General features: G+C 44.8%; 2 protein-coding genes across 2 annotated transcripts in view; one reads left to right on the forward strand and one right to left on the reverse strand.

The window, feature by feature from the left end:
- Positions 1 to 14,039, forward strand: part of MSH2 (mutS homolog 2) — a 54,521-nt gene that overhangs the window by 8,898 nt on the left and 31,584 nt on the right. Inside the window, exons 5-7 of the mRNA XM_080914921.1 lie at positions 2,228 to 2,377; positions 3,095 to 3,228; positions 8,547 to 8,746. Coding sequence (XP_080771047.1) covers positions 2,228 to 2,377; positions 3,095 to 3,228; positions 8,547 to 8,746 — 484 coding nt within the window. The remainder of the gene's footprint in view (positions 1 to 2,227; positions 2,378 to 3,094; positions 3,229 to 8,546; positions 8,747 to 14,039) is intronic.
- LOC308418267 (small ribosomal subunit protein eS27-like) lies at positions 4,276 to 4,687 on the reverse strand. Its single transcript, XM_080913661.1, has one exon. The coding sequence runs from the start codon at positions 4,626 to 4,628 to the stop codon at positions 4,374 to 4,376; it is 255 nt and encodes an 84-aa protein (XP_080769787.1). The 5' UTR covers positions 4,629 to 4,687; the 3' UTR covers positions 4,276 to 4,373.

The following is a 14,039-nucleotide window of genomic DNA, read 5'->3' on the forward strand; positions in this document are numbered from 1 at the left end:
TTCTCCACCCCTATTGTCATACTTTTGTGGTTCGTGTCTGCAGATTTATGTTAAGGTGGTGCTGATTGGACGGTGGAGAGGTAGGTGGAGAAAAGGTAGGAAAACAGAAGAGGAAGAGACATTGAAGAAATCAAGATGGAGCTGGAGAAAGCAGACCTGGGTCCTGGGGACCATAATTGGCAATAGGTAGACAGGAATATTTAAGGGATTCTATAGGTCTTTATCTCGTATAGAAGGGCAGTTTGTGTCTTTGTCCATTGGATATAATCTTACAGTATAGAGGGCTTGTGGATTGAGATTGTATATAAACCTGCGTGAAAAGCTATTGGGCCTTAGAGTCATGTTTGTGCCGGGCAGTGGGGTAAAGAAACACGCTGAGGCAGACGCACCAGGGTGGGGCCTGGGAAAGTAATCTTGTGGAAAGTGTAGCTTGTGGGCCGGGTGTCCGTGTGTTCGGCTCCTTACTAGGGCGATATCTGCGGAGTGAGGCCCCGGGGGCTGGTAAAGGGATAAGCCATCATTCTAATATTTGCTTCAACACATATCTGTAGAGTTGATAGATGGAGGGGTTTCATATTCACACATAAACTTGATGTGCGAGCCTGTAATCCTAGCAGTTGGAAATTGAATCAGAAGTTCAACATCATCCTTGTAAATGTTGCAGACTTGAGGCCAGCCCGGGTGATTGTGACCATGTTTCTACAAAGAGGAAAAAAAGTCGGCACATGAAAGATCTTGATTAATGTCCCTTACGCAGGGGACAAAGCATAGTCTTACTTGTCCCAACTTTGCTGTGCACAGTTCCAGGAATCTTTCATGAGAATTTAATGTTCTGTTAAATAAGTATAGCTATGTCTGCATTGAAGAATTGTTATTGGAGGTTAGCAAGTAATAAAACTGAAAGTATGCTTACCTTTTAAAAACGATTAATGTATGTGAGTACTGTCTTCAGACACACCAGAAGATGCATCAGATCCCATTACAGATGGCTGGGAGCCACCATGTGGTTGTTGGGAATTGAACTCAGGACCTCTGGAAGAGTAGTCAGTGCTCCTAACTGCGGAGCCATCTCTCTAGCACCCCCCTCCCTTTTTAAAAATGAGAACATAAAATAGTGTGGGCAGGAGATAGAGGCAGTTTAAAAAAACATATTGAGTTGGGGGATATCTGTGGCTAAATGAACTACCTCAAAAAGGCAAATAAAAACCTGAGAAGGATGGTGTAAAGAAGCTGGTAGGGCTTTGGTTATTTTATTTATTTTTAATTTTTGAGACAGGGTTTTATTCTATAACTACACTGGCCAGGAACATACTGTGTAACCCAGGCTGGCCTTTACCATAGAGATTTACCTGCTTCCTGAGTTCTGGCACATAAAAACATGTGCCCTCTACTTATCAGTTAATAAGTTCTTATGGCTGGATATGGTAGCTTCCTTCTCTAGTCCAAGTACTTACTTAGGAAGCAGAGGCAGAAGAATTACTAATAAGAACAAGCCTGGGCCACAGAGTGTGCCCCTGTCTCATAACTAAAACAAAGAAGGTTGATGTCTGCCTCCTTCCTGGTGATGTAATGGGAGACCATGTGGACAGTCTTACGTGTTAATTAGTTTGACACAAGCAATTAGAATATAGTTACCATATAGGAAAAAGTAGGTCTATTAAAATGAGCCAGTATGTTGTATTTGAAACAGGGTTTCATGTAGCCCAGGCTGGCCTTGAGTTAGTGGCATAGACTTTGAACTTTTGCTCTTGCCGTCATATTCCGAGTCCTGGGTTTATAAGGCTGTCAGGTCTGCCTTGTTATTTCGTGTGTGTGATGGCCGATGTGAGAGCGGAGGTTGGAAGGTCCTACACTGTGGGTTCCATTGTTTAACTAAGTCATCAGCCTTGTGCTACAAGCAAGAGCTCATGTGTGTGCTGCAGCATGTGTGTGAGGCCAGGACACTTTAAGAAGCTCTTTTTGTGTGCTGTGGGTCTAGGGATCCGACTGAAATCGTGAGGCTTGGGGAGCAGGAGCTTCAGCGCCGGTCTTGTCTCGCCAGCATGAGAGACAGGCTGCACTTTGTACTGGACGCTCGTGTGGCCTCGCTAACACTCCAGGCTGGCCGCACTCTTGGTCGCCTGTGCTGGCCTTTCGCTCTTGGGAATCCCAGGCACAGGCCTCCGTGCCCAACTCACCGCTCACTAGTCTTGATGATAGAAGAATCTGTTTACATTTTTACTTGTAGGGTGCAGTTTCATCGCTGTCTGCAGTCATCAAGTTCTTAGAACTCTTATCAGATGATTCAAATTTTGGACAGTTTGAATTGGTGACTTTTGACTTCAGCCAGTACATGAAGCTAGACATGGCCGCAGTTAGAGCCCTCAACCTTTTCCAGGTAAAAAAAGATAACATGGGTTAAAAATAATAAATAATTTAAAGTTCTTTCATTTGCAGATAATGACTTATTTAAGGGATCTATATTTTATAACATTATTGTAGTTAAAAGAGGTAAGTTGTGTTTAACTATTGTATTTCATTTTTTTAAATGTTTATTTTATGTATGTGAGTACACTGTAGTTGTCTTCAGACACACCAGAAGAGGGCATCAGATCTCATTACAGATGGTTGTGAGCCACCATGTGGTTGCTGGGAATTGAACTCAGCACCTCTGGAAGAATAGCCAGTGCTCTAACCACTGAGCCATCTCTCCAGCCCACTGTATTTCATTTTTCTAGTTTCAAGTAATATATGTTGATTTGTCCTAGTTTTTTGAATAATTTTGTGTGATCAAAGCTATGCTGTAAAGTTCTGTTTTGAGTTTGGTTAGAAACTGCAGTAATTGGGGACAGATACCGGGAGGACAGGGGAGGAAACTGGTCAGGGTGAGAAAACCAGCAGTATTTATGAAGTGGTTTAGTTGAGGGCAAAGTGTGTGTCTGTAAATACAGATTAACAGGTTGAAATTTGGTTTTAGCTTAGAATGTTTTTGTGAACAGTTCTCAGTTTATATTGGAAAATAATATTCATCCTTTTTTCCCAGATTGTATTTCATGGTATAGTCTTTGCTGATGAGTGTTTTACTTTATTTAATTAATTTATTTTTGTGTTCTAGGGTTCTGTTGAAGACACTACTGGCTCCCAGTCTCTGGCTGCATTGCTGAATAAATGCAGAACTGCTCAAGGACAAAGACTGGTTAACCAGTGGATCAAACAGCCGCTCATGGATAGAAACAGGATAGAAGAGAGGTACAGTGTTTAGTGTGCGCTTCTCCTGCCTATGAGCAGCTTCTTCCGAACTCCATATGGGAACAAATGCCAACTTACTCTTTTATATATATATATATATATAATTTTTTATTAGATACTCTTTATTTACATTTGAGATGTTATCCCTTCCCCCCCCCCTCCCTCCAGTTGCCTTCACAAAGGTGCACTCTCCTGATCCCCCTCTCCACGCCATTGCCTTGTCATTCCCCTACATTGGGAAAACACGCTCTCCCTGGACCAAAGCCTCTTCTCACATTGATGAGACACTGCTGTCTTCAGCTACATACACAACTGGATCAATGGGTCTCTCAAAGTGTGCGCAAAGGTTGGTGTTTTACTCCACGGGAGTTGTGGAGGGCTTGGTTGGTTGATAATGTTCTTCCCATAAGGTTGCAACCCCTTTGAGCTTCTTAGGTCCTTTCTTTAGCAGCCTCATTGGGGTCCCCGAGTTCAGTCCGATGGTTAGCTGGAGGCATGCTCAGCTGAATCTATATGACTCTGGCATAGCCCCTGAGGGGGCATCTCTGTCTGGTTCCTGCCAGTAAGTACTTCTTGGCACCAGCAATAGTGCTTGGGTTTGGTGGCTGCATATGTGGTGATTTCACTTATTCTGATGCACAATTTCACACTACACCCATTTTATTTTATTTTTGCTTTGTTTTCTTTTGGAGTCCTGGTTGACCCTGAACTCAATATTTAGTTGAGGATGAGAAAATTAAAAACAAAATTCTTATGTGTATGGTGTGTTTGTATGTGTGAGGGAGGGGGAAGAGAGAGAGACCAGACCAGACCAGACCAGACTGGCAGGAAGAAGTGTGAGTATGTACAGTGTTTAGCATAAATTTGTGGCATCATGGAAGCTCCAGGGTCCAACTCCTTGTTGTAAGACCTCTTAGCTCAGGAACTCGACCCACAGAACACAATGAGACGATAGATCGCTGTAATAACAAGAGGTTTTTTTTTTTTTCCCATAATTAAAACTTTATTGAAAAACTGACACCAAAATAGGAGATCATTGTTGTAGACTTTATAAAACCAAACAATAACTACATTGTCTTGGTAGAGTAACTGAAGTTGATAAGGCTTTCCGTGAAAAACACAAATTCAGGAACTTTTATAGATGATTAGTGTTGCTTTCTTCTAAATGAACAGCCTTCTGTGAGCCTGGCTTTTCCTCCTGTGGGCTGGCACAACACAGTTGAACAACCCACACAAAGAACCACTGTCTGGGCATGGCCGAAAACTGTAGTAATCTTGTAGCAACCTGGACATTTCACATCCATGAAGTAAGAATTTGGGCTCTGAACCAGCTGCTTCTTCTTATGCTTTTTCTTTTCCTCTTCCAAGGAAGGGTGTAATAGGTCTCTAGCCAGAGGCATGGTGACAGCTCCGCAAGCGCGGCCGCGCCAGATCTCTGAGACGAAGCACTCGCTTTCGAGCTCCCTAACAAGAGGTGTTTATTCCATGTACATGGGGTTGCTCATCCTCGCAGGGAGAGTCAACCCCGAACTCAAAAAGCATCCATCTTTTATACTTTTTTGTACTTTTATACTGTTTTACCATTGGTCAGCAGTATAATTTTCAGAAAGAGCAGAGGCAGAGGGGAGGAAAGGAGGGAGAAACTTTGGCAGTAAGGTTGTTGACAATTTGCATTCTCCTTGGAGTACAGGGAGGGGTAGGGGAGCTGTTCCTAAAGCAGCCATTTTTGTTTTGTCTTAACTCAGCTTGGTCAGTATAGCCTGACCTGTCCATTAAAACTCTGTTTTTACATTTTGTTTAGAGCATGAGTTAATTATGACATGTGTCAGGACTCTATCTAGGGCTTTCTAGAGAGCCAGGTGGCTATCAGTCAATATATTCTGTGGTTTTCTGAGAATTACTCTGGGCCATTGTTTTTATTTGTCAGACACAGGCGGGATCTCATAGCCTTGGGATGACTGAAAAATCTTTGAGTCTGACTTTAACCATTTCTGTGTCTTTAGGGTCTCACATTCTCAGAATGGGGTGTTTTGGGAAAGTCTCAGAGCCCTTAAAAACTTTTTTAAATCATCCTCAGATAGACAGGTTTCTCAGCGAGGACCCTGATCTTCGGAGTCTCTCGCTTGCCTGACTTTACATTTTGATCCTTTTCCCCACCTCCCTGGTGCTGGGCTACCACCCCCAGTTTATGTGGTGCTTGGAGGTTGAAGCAGTGTTGGAAACACATTCAGGCTGTTGTGCTGAGCTTTCCCTAGCCTAGTTTATTTTAATTTATCACTGGTTAGGGGAGAATGGGTCAGGCAGCTCCAGTCCTTTGCTTTCACTGTGGGTTCTGGGGGTTGGATTCGGGGCTTTTATGTGTGTGAATGTTTTCCTGTGTGTATGTATGTGTACTGTAGGTGTGTCTGGTGTCTCTGGAGGTCAGAAGTGAACACCAGATTCCTGGACTGGAGTCCCAGATGGTTTTGAGCTGTCACGTGGGTGGTAGGAGCCTTTACTTGGTTCTGCAAGAGCAGCCAGTGCTTTTGACAGTTGATAACCTTCCATTCGTTACTGGCTTTAAAGGACTGACAGCCTGTTGTTGATTTGTGAGACAGGTTCTCACCATGCTTTGGCACGAGGAACTATGGAAGACCAGGCTGATCTTAAATTCCTTAGACATCTTCGTTCCTCTGCCTCCAGAAGGCTGGAAGCAAAGGTGGATGCCATCATACCCAGCCTTGTTTCGTTCCTTTTTTTCTTTTGGTGTTTTTAGACAGGGTTTCCTTGTTATGGAGATCTGGCTGTCCTGGGCCTCGCTCTGTAGATCAGGCTGACAGAGATCACCTGCCTCTGTCTCCAAGTGCTGGGGTTCATGGTGTGCACCAAGCCTGTCCTTTGTTTGTTTTTAATAACATTTATCTGTTTATATATTGTCTGTATTGGGAACAAGGCTGATTTTAGGGCTTTCCCTGAAGCCCTGATGTTAGGGAGAAGGGACCCAGTTCTTTATCTAAAACCAGGATATAAAAACATGCTGGTAAGAGCAGTAATGACCTGGGGCCATAGAGGAATCTTCTGCTTTGGATCCTGAGAAACCACTTGCTCCCCTCTCAAGGGCTCTGGTTTTCAGTCTCAGGCCCTCTGTTGAGAATCCCATGTTCCCTTTGTACGCATTCCTGACTATCTTCCTGGTCAGTCCATTGCACAGCAGTCTCCTGTTGGTCCTGTCACGTTTTTCCCTTACGAGATGCTGTACTTTTTGGGGGGTGGGAGTTTCAAGACAGGGTTTCTCTGAAGCCCTGCCTTCCTAGAACTCACTCAGTAGACCAGGCTGGCTTCAAACTCAGATGCTGCCTCTGCCTCCTGAGTCCTGGGATTAAAGGGACATACTGCTGCTGTCTGATGATACTGTATTTTTTTTTAAGATTTATTTATTTTATGAATATGAATACACTGTTGCTCTCTTTCATACACACCAGAGGAGGGCATCAGATCCCAATGCAGATGGTTGTGAGCCACCATATGGTTGCTGGGAATTGAACTCAGGACCTCTGAAAAAAGTCAGTGTTCTTAACCACTGAGCCATCTCTAGCCTGAAGCTGGTTTGATGTGAGCCATTAGCGTACACAATTTCTGGTCCCAACTTGTATATTTTTTATGTTCTCATCCTGTATCTTCCCCCACAGGGTTCTGTCACTAAAGAATGACCTGTTGATCCAGGTTATATCTGAGTGTGTGTGTGTGTGTGTGTGTGTGTGTGTGTATGCATATCATATATGTAGGAGCCTGAGTGCATCAGAAGGGGGAAACTAGTTGTAAGCAACTGTGACCTGGTATCTGCATACTGGGAATCAAAACTGCCTTTGGAAGAGTCAGTCAGTGCTCTTCAACACTGAGCCATCTCTCCAGCCCCCAAGAATGTTGGTTTTAAGACCAGATGTTGGGTTGGTGAAAGGCTCATTGGTTGAAGATGGTTACTTCCAAGCCTGATGACCTAATTCATCTGAGGGACCCACATGGTCGAGGGAGAAGACTTGAACTTTGTCCTGTGACACAGCTATAAACCCATATACACAGGACAGTAAATATTTAAAAATCCCGCATATTTTATGATTAACTTCCAATGAGCCTTTTGGAATTTTAGGGATTAACTGGCTCTTAAAAATTTATCTTGCATTCCAGCTAAATTGTGAATTCTGTATCAAATTTTGTGCAGCTGAGAAATTGAATTCAGTATGACTGATAGGTATGCTCTGTTAATGGCATTAGAAGCTTTGATATTTCTAAAGTTGTGATGTTAAAGTGGCATTGTCAAGGAGACAGTCTTTCCCTTTTTACATGTTATCCAGAGATATGAGCTGACACTGTAATTACTTCTGAAGTGGTTTACTGAATAGACTGGTGAAACTAGCAATTTGTTAGGCTTTTCAGGATATCTGGGCCACACTGAAGGAACATTGTGGTTTGCTTTGTGCTAGTGTGGTTTGCCTTTTTTGCTTCGAGTGAGGGTGTTATGTAGCCCAGGTTGGCCTCAAACCCAATTTGTTAGGCGTAGATAGCCTAAGTGACAGGTTGTCCTGCCCTCGTCTCCCAGAGTTCTGTAGAAGATTGGTCGTCTCTGTCTGGTGTGACCTCCTTCTCTCTCTCTCCTGAGGTGGTTTCTCTGTGTAGCCCTGGCTAGCTGTCCTGGAAGTCACTCTGTAAACCAGGCTGGCCTTGAGCTCACCTCTTGAGCACATGGATAAAAGGGATCTGCCTCCATTGCCTGATATTGCTGCTGCTGCTCTTCCTCTTCTTCCTCTTCTCTCTCTTCCTCCTCCTCAGATTTTTTTACTCATTTTATGTATGTAAGTAAATGTAGCTGTCTTCAGACACACCAGGAGAGGACATAGGATCACATCACAGGTGGTTTTGTGAGCCACCATGTGGTTTCTGGGATTTGAACTCAGGACCTCTGGAAGAGCAGTCAGTGCTCTAACCACTGAGCCATCTCTCCAGCCCTGGTCTTTACTTTTTATAGTTAATATTTAGCTAGCCATGGCGAGGCTCACATGTAATGAAATTCCAGCCCTGAAGAGACTGAGGCAGTCAGGAAAAGGACTTGTGCGCGCGCACGTGTGTGTGTGTGTGTGTGTGTGTGTGTGTGTGTGTGTGTGTGTATGTTGTGGGGTGTTGCCACACTCATTTGGAAGTCAGAGGACAACTTGAGGGGTCATTTCCCTCCTACCGTGTGGACCCCTGAAGACTGAACTCAGCCTGTCTAGCTTGGTGGCAGTGCCTTCCTATTGAGCTATCTTACCATTTATTCTAATTTTACTTTATTATTTTTTTTCCAGATTAAATTTAGTAGAAGCTTTTGTCGAAGACTCAGAATTGAGGCAGAGCTTACAGGAGGATTTACTTCGCCGATTTCCAGATCTTAACCGGCTTGCCAAGAAATTTCAGAGACAAGCAGCGAATTTACAAGATTGTTACCGACTGTATCAGGGTGTGAACCAGCTTCCCAATGTCATACAGGCTCTGGAGAAATACGAAGGTATCAGCAGCTTGGTTTTACTTAATTGCAGCTTTTAATTTTCCCCTCTGTTTGACTGACCTGACAAATGCGCTGTTCTTACAAAAGTTAGGTCTAGTGCCTTCCTGTGATGGTCCCATTTTCTAATAGTTTGTCCTGAGTCAGGCACAGAGTGGTCCTTTGAGGAAGCCAACCTTGGGCCAGCTTTAGGAATGTAATCTAATGGTTTAGCAAGAGGAAGGACAAGACCTGCCGGTGCCGAGCTTGCCAGGTTTCCCTTCTAGAACATGCTAGAAGAACATTCTAGAACATTCAGCAGTTCACGATCATCCTAGACTGCACAGCACCATGTCTCCACGAAAGGTACTGACATACAGCGTCCATATATGTGAGTCAAATCATGTCCTTGACAAAAGTGTCAGCGTGGGCACTGAGGGGCTGAGCGTGCTTTGAGAATAAGGATGGAGCGTGAGTAGCTATGCAAACGTATGCCCAGAGCAACACTTGAGAGTCTCTCACCTGTGCTGACGCTTGCTTTCCTGGTCAGACTGATGGCCAGTGACTTGGGACCTGCTGCTCCCTCTCAGTGTGAGGTTACAGGTCTGTGCAGCCATATCTTCCGTCGCTGCCACCACCCTGCACACAGGCTCTTAGCATTGAGTCGCCATCTTTCCCGTCTCCCACTGTAGCTTCCTTGTAAGTCTCTACTGCACAAGTTTTAGTTCGTACAGTTATTAAACATCTACCGTGTAAAGCATTCTAAGTTTGAACCAAACATCAACAACTCAGAGCTATTAAAACATACCTGAGGGCTTAGCAGTGGAGTGCTTATGTGGCCGACAGGAGTTGAGTCCAGTGTCTCAAAATAGACCTTTCACTATTATGGGAAACTTTGGTTCTTTTTCCAGACAAGTTTAAAGTCAGCTTCATGGTGGCAGAATACAAAATAAATCTGTTGTGAGAGCAGAAGCAGGAGGACAGCTTCTGGGAGTTGGTTCTCTCCTTCCATTGTGTGGGTCACAGGAATCGAAATCAGATAGCCATGCTTGGCAGCAAGCCCTTACCCACTGAGCCACTTTGTTGGCCCGAGGCACCCTTTTGTAAAAGGTAACAGAGGGCTAGGGCGTTTAAGCACTTGGTACACAGCCCACAGCCCGGGGACTGGGTTGGGACGTCCAGAACCCATTTGTTAGGTGGGGATGCTCATAGTTCCCGTAGAGACGGGATTTTTGAAGCACCAGCCTGGCTTCAAGACTCCTCACATCAGTGAGCTCTAGGTTCAATTAAGAGACCTTCAGGGGGTGGGAGGTGGGGGGCTGGAGAGATGGCACAGTGGCTTCTAGAGCACTGACTGCTCTTCCAGAGGTCCTGAGTTCAAGTCCCAGCAACCACATGGTGGCTCACAACCATCTGTAATGAGATCTGATGCCCTCTTCTGGTGTGTCTGATGACAGTGACAGTGTAGTCATACATAAAATAAATACATCTTTTAAAAAGTAGTCTGGAAGCTTCCTGACAATAGCCTTTACTTGGATGTGCACCCACAAACATCTGTGCGTATGGACACACGCCACACATAAACACACAGAGAAGATCATACTTAAGTGTTCCCATTTTTTCCGAGTCCCTTTACGGAAGTATCCCTCCTCACAGTTGGTGAGATGGCTCAGTGGTGCAGGAGCAAGCCTGGGCACTTGAGTGGTGTGAAGAGCTGACTCCCGCGGGTGTCTGCTGGTCTTTACACACAGACCATAGCTCACGCACAAAGTAACAAACACCCGATTCCTCCTGCCTGTTTTCATGTACTCTGACCCTGTACAGTGAGCAGACACCCCTTTGTTACTTCTTTCCTCAGTGTCTGAGTCAGTGGCTGGTCTAGGCTCCCAGATGTCTGCCTGGCTCTGCGTCTGAAGTGCCCAGTGTGCCGAGTGCCCAGCTGGTGTGGCTTTGTCTTAAGTCATCTTTCTGGGACTTAGCACATGAAATGCTCCTGTTTGCCGTCTTCCCTCACCCCCGATCTGATCACGTGGAGGCCAGTCTCTGAGTTTGAGGCTAGCCTGGTTTACATAGGCAGTTTTAAGACAGCAAGTACTGCATAGAGACTCTTTCTCACAAAGCAGAACTAACTAAAAACCAAGTTCTGCTCTGACTCCTTTTTGCATCCAGTGTGTATGGTCCTCTCTGCTCCTGTTTCTCAGCCTGCATTTCCCTTCATCCTCTGTGCACCCATCTGCTTCCGCCCCTGACCGCAGGGCTGAGCTACAGTTGCTAAGTTACCTGCTGTTGATGGATGCAGCCTGAATGTACAGACTTTAAGCAGACATCTTGTTTTGTATTTCCTGTTCCTGATTTCCTTCTGTGCCCTCCCATCCCCATTATTTTTGAGTTCAGCACAGTTCTTCAGTGTGTTGAATTTACCAAGAAAGCCAAAACAGACTAATTCACAAATAAAGAAAGCAAGCAAGTATAATCTTTTTGAGAGCAAAACCATGCTTTAAAAAGTACATTAGTGGGGCTGGAGAGATGGCTCAGTGGTTAGAGCACTGGCTGCTCTTCCAGAGGTCCTGAGTTCAAATCCCAGCAACCACATGGTGGCTCACAACCATCTGTAGTGAGATCTGATGTCCTCTTCTGGTGCGTCTGAAGACAGCTGCAATGTACTTATATATAATAAATATTTTTTAAAAAGTACATGAGCATACATTATTTTGCAAAATTACAGATAATTTCTGACCCCGAGCTGTTTGGTGTGTTCACAGACAGCAGGGGGCAGCCTCAGCAGGGGAAGCACATTGACATTGCTTAGTTTTTCTCTGAGGAATAGATACTTGCTGGCTTACTGGGAGGTGCTCTTTTTGCTGGGTAGTGCTGCTGAACAGACATGCTGGACAGAGGCATCTTTCCCACCGAGGGAAGTGACCGCATAGCTTTAGTTGATTCCTTCGAGTGGTAGAGCGGGCGTGATAACTGTCAAGGCAGATCCCTCACTCACATCCAGAAATACGGATTTGACGAGATGAAATTGGTCTTTATTTCTATCTCCAAAATGCCAGGGTAAAATAAAAAATAACTATATTCTGTGTTTGAACAAATTTCCAACAGATTAAAATAACTCAGACAAATAGATTACTTCATGTCCAACTTACCAATTCAGATATTATACCTACTTTGAAAAGTTATTACTTCACGTGTTTTGCTTGCATGTCTGTCTATGCCTCGAACTGGAGTTACGGACCATGGTCAGCCCCGTGTGGGTGCTGGGATTTGAACTCAGGGCCTCTGGAAGAGCAACCAGTGCTCTTAACCTCAGCCCTCTCTCCACCACATGTAGATGGGATTTTGATAGAGTTCATTGAATCTTTAGGTTGCTTAATGTAGTCATTTTCACAGTATTCTGCCCGTGTGTGGGCAGGGGATGTCCTCAGTTTCTCTTCAGCCCTGACACGTCATACTGCAGTCAGTTTAGGAAGTTCACAAGTCCTTGGGTGATCTTAGAACTCTAAGGTCTGTACTTAGCAACCGTACGTGTCAGAGTTGATGGCCTGTGTTGCTTGCTTCCTTTCCTGTGCAGTGGTTGTGCCTTACATTGTCCCACAGACTAAATGGCGGAGACAGGTGTGGCTCTTTGTTTTGTGGAGATCCTATGAGAGTGGAAGGGTAGAAGATAGAAGAGATACCGAAGGAATAAACAAAGAGTCTCGAGTACATAGCACACAGTACAGTGAGGAAGACTGCAGCCAAGGCAATGCTAGATGTCGTCTACAAAGGCCTTGAAGAATTGCTGTTGGGGCTGAAAGACGGCTCAGCACTTAAAAGAGCGCTGTCTGCTCTTCCAGAGGACCTGGGTTTGATTCCCAGCACCCACATGGTTCTTTGCCATCTGTTAATCCAGTTCCAGGGGATCTGACGTTGTCTTCTGGCTTCCTGATGCACAGACATATATGCAGGCAAAGCACCCATGCACTTTAAGTTTTAAAACTTGAAGAAAGTAATTGCTGTTGCTATACATATTGGGTGATACCTGTAATCCCCAAACTTGATATGGTGAGGCAGGAGGATTGCCATTAATTCAAAATGTTCTGGGCTACAGAGTGAGACCTTGTCCTAAAAACCAAAACAAAGAAGAAGAAAGGAAAGTCAAATAAATTACTTTCTAACATCAAATTTGAATGAAGAAACAGAGCCAGCTTCTAGGATAGAAGGGGCTCTGGAGCCCACTGTCCTAGCCAGCAGGGCATTTAAGGCCAGGGAGCCCACTGTGTCAACCAGCGGTGCATCTAAGGCTAGCAGGGACTGGACCTGAAGTTGTGAAGTAAGGTGAAGTGATTAGTCCTCGTGCTGGAAAATAAGGGGAGAGTGGTGGGAATTAAGGCTGCAGTTGAGGCCTTCTAGTGTGTGTTCTCGCCACTTAAAATTAAAAAGCAAAGCCACGTTGCCTGAGCCTGCGGAGTCCACAGAGGGCATCCAGCACTCTGTAATTGGAGTTATAGACAGTTGGGAGCTGGCGCGTGGTGCTGGGTCCTCTGGAAGAGTCGTCAGCCGCCTTCATCTCTGAAGCCGTTTCTTCAGCCCCGTATCTAGTGTTTGTAACTTTGTCTTTGTTTCGTACATGCCTATTTTGGCTTCTAATAAGACTAATTTTCAGAATAATGGTTTTAAGCATAGAAATAAAACAAATTCAAAAGAAAATAATTCTGTTGAAGTAGTTATCAAGATACAAACCCTCGATACAGACTTGGAATTGGTGTGTGTAAATTGTGTGTGTGTGTGTCCGGACAGTAAGACATCCAGTCTCTGGAGCTTAGAGTGAATGTAGTTGTTGGCTGCCTGGTGTGGGTTCTTGGAACTAAACTCCGGTCCTCTGGGAGCAGCACACAACGCTAACTCTCCAGCCCCTTAGTCAGTGCATTATACAGATTCTGAGGGACTGGAGACGGCCAAGTGCTTCAGAGCACTCGTTGCTCTTGCAGAAGACAGGCTTGCTTTCCAGCACGTCTGTGGCCACAACCATCCCAAACTCCAGTTCCAGGGTTTCTGATGACCTCTTCTGACTTCTGTGACACAGATTGTTGTGGTAATTCAGTTTTGTATCCCAGCCACTCAGGAGGTTGAGGCAGGAGCATTGCTTGTGAGCAGGGCTTTATGCCAGCGTATGCAGCGTAGTTACGGCCTTGTTTCTGAGAAAGAAATGACAGGCCGACTCCTTCAGTTTCAAGGTAACGATCTTTATTTTAATTATGCTTACGTGGGTCTGTCTACATGAGGATATAGGTGCCCATGGAGGCCAAAGTCTGAACCCCCGGAGCTGGAGTGT

The sequence above is a fragment of the Micromys minutus genome, assembly GCF_963924665.1.
Source record: "Micromys minutus genome assembly, chromosome: 3".
NCBI classification, from domain to species: Eukaryota; Metazoa; Chordata; class Mammalia; order Rodentia; family Muridae; genus Micromys; species Micromys minutus.

What these genes read in the sequence shown, in the direction of transcription:
- LOC308418267 (XM_080913661.1), bottom strand. Translation starts at nt 4,628, where the DNA reads ATGCCTCTGGCTAGAGACCTATTACACCCTTCCTTGGAAGAGGAAAAG.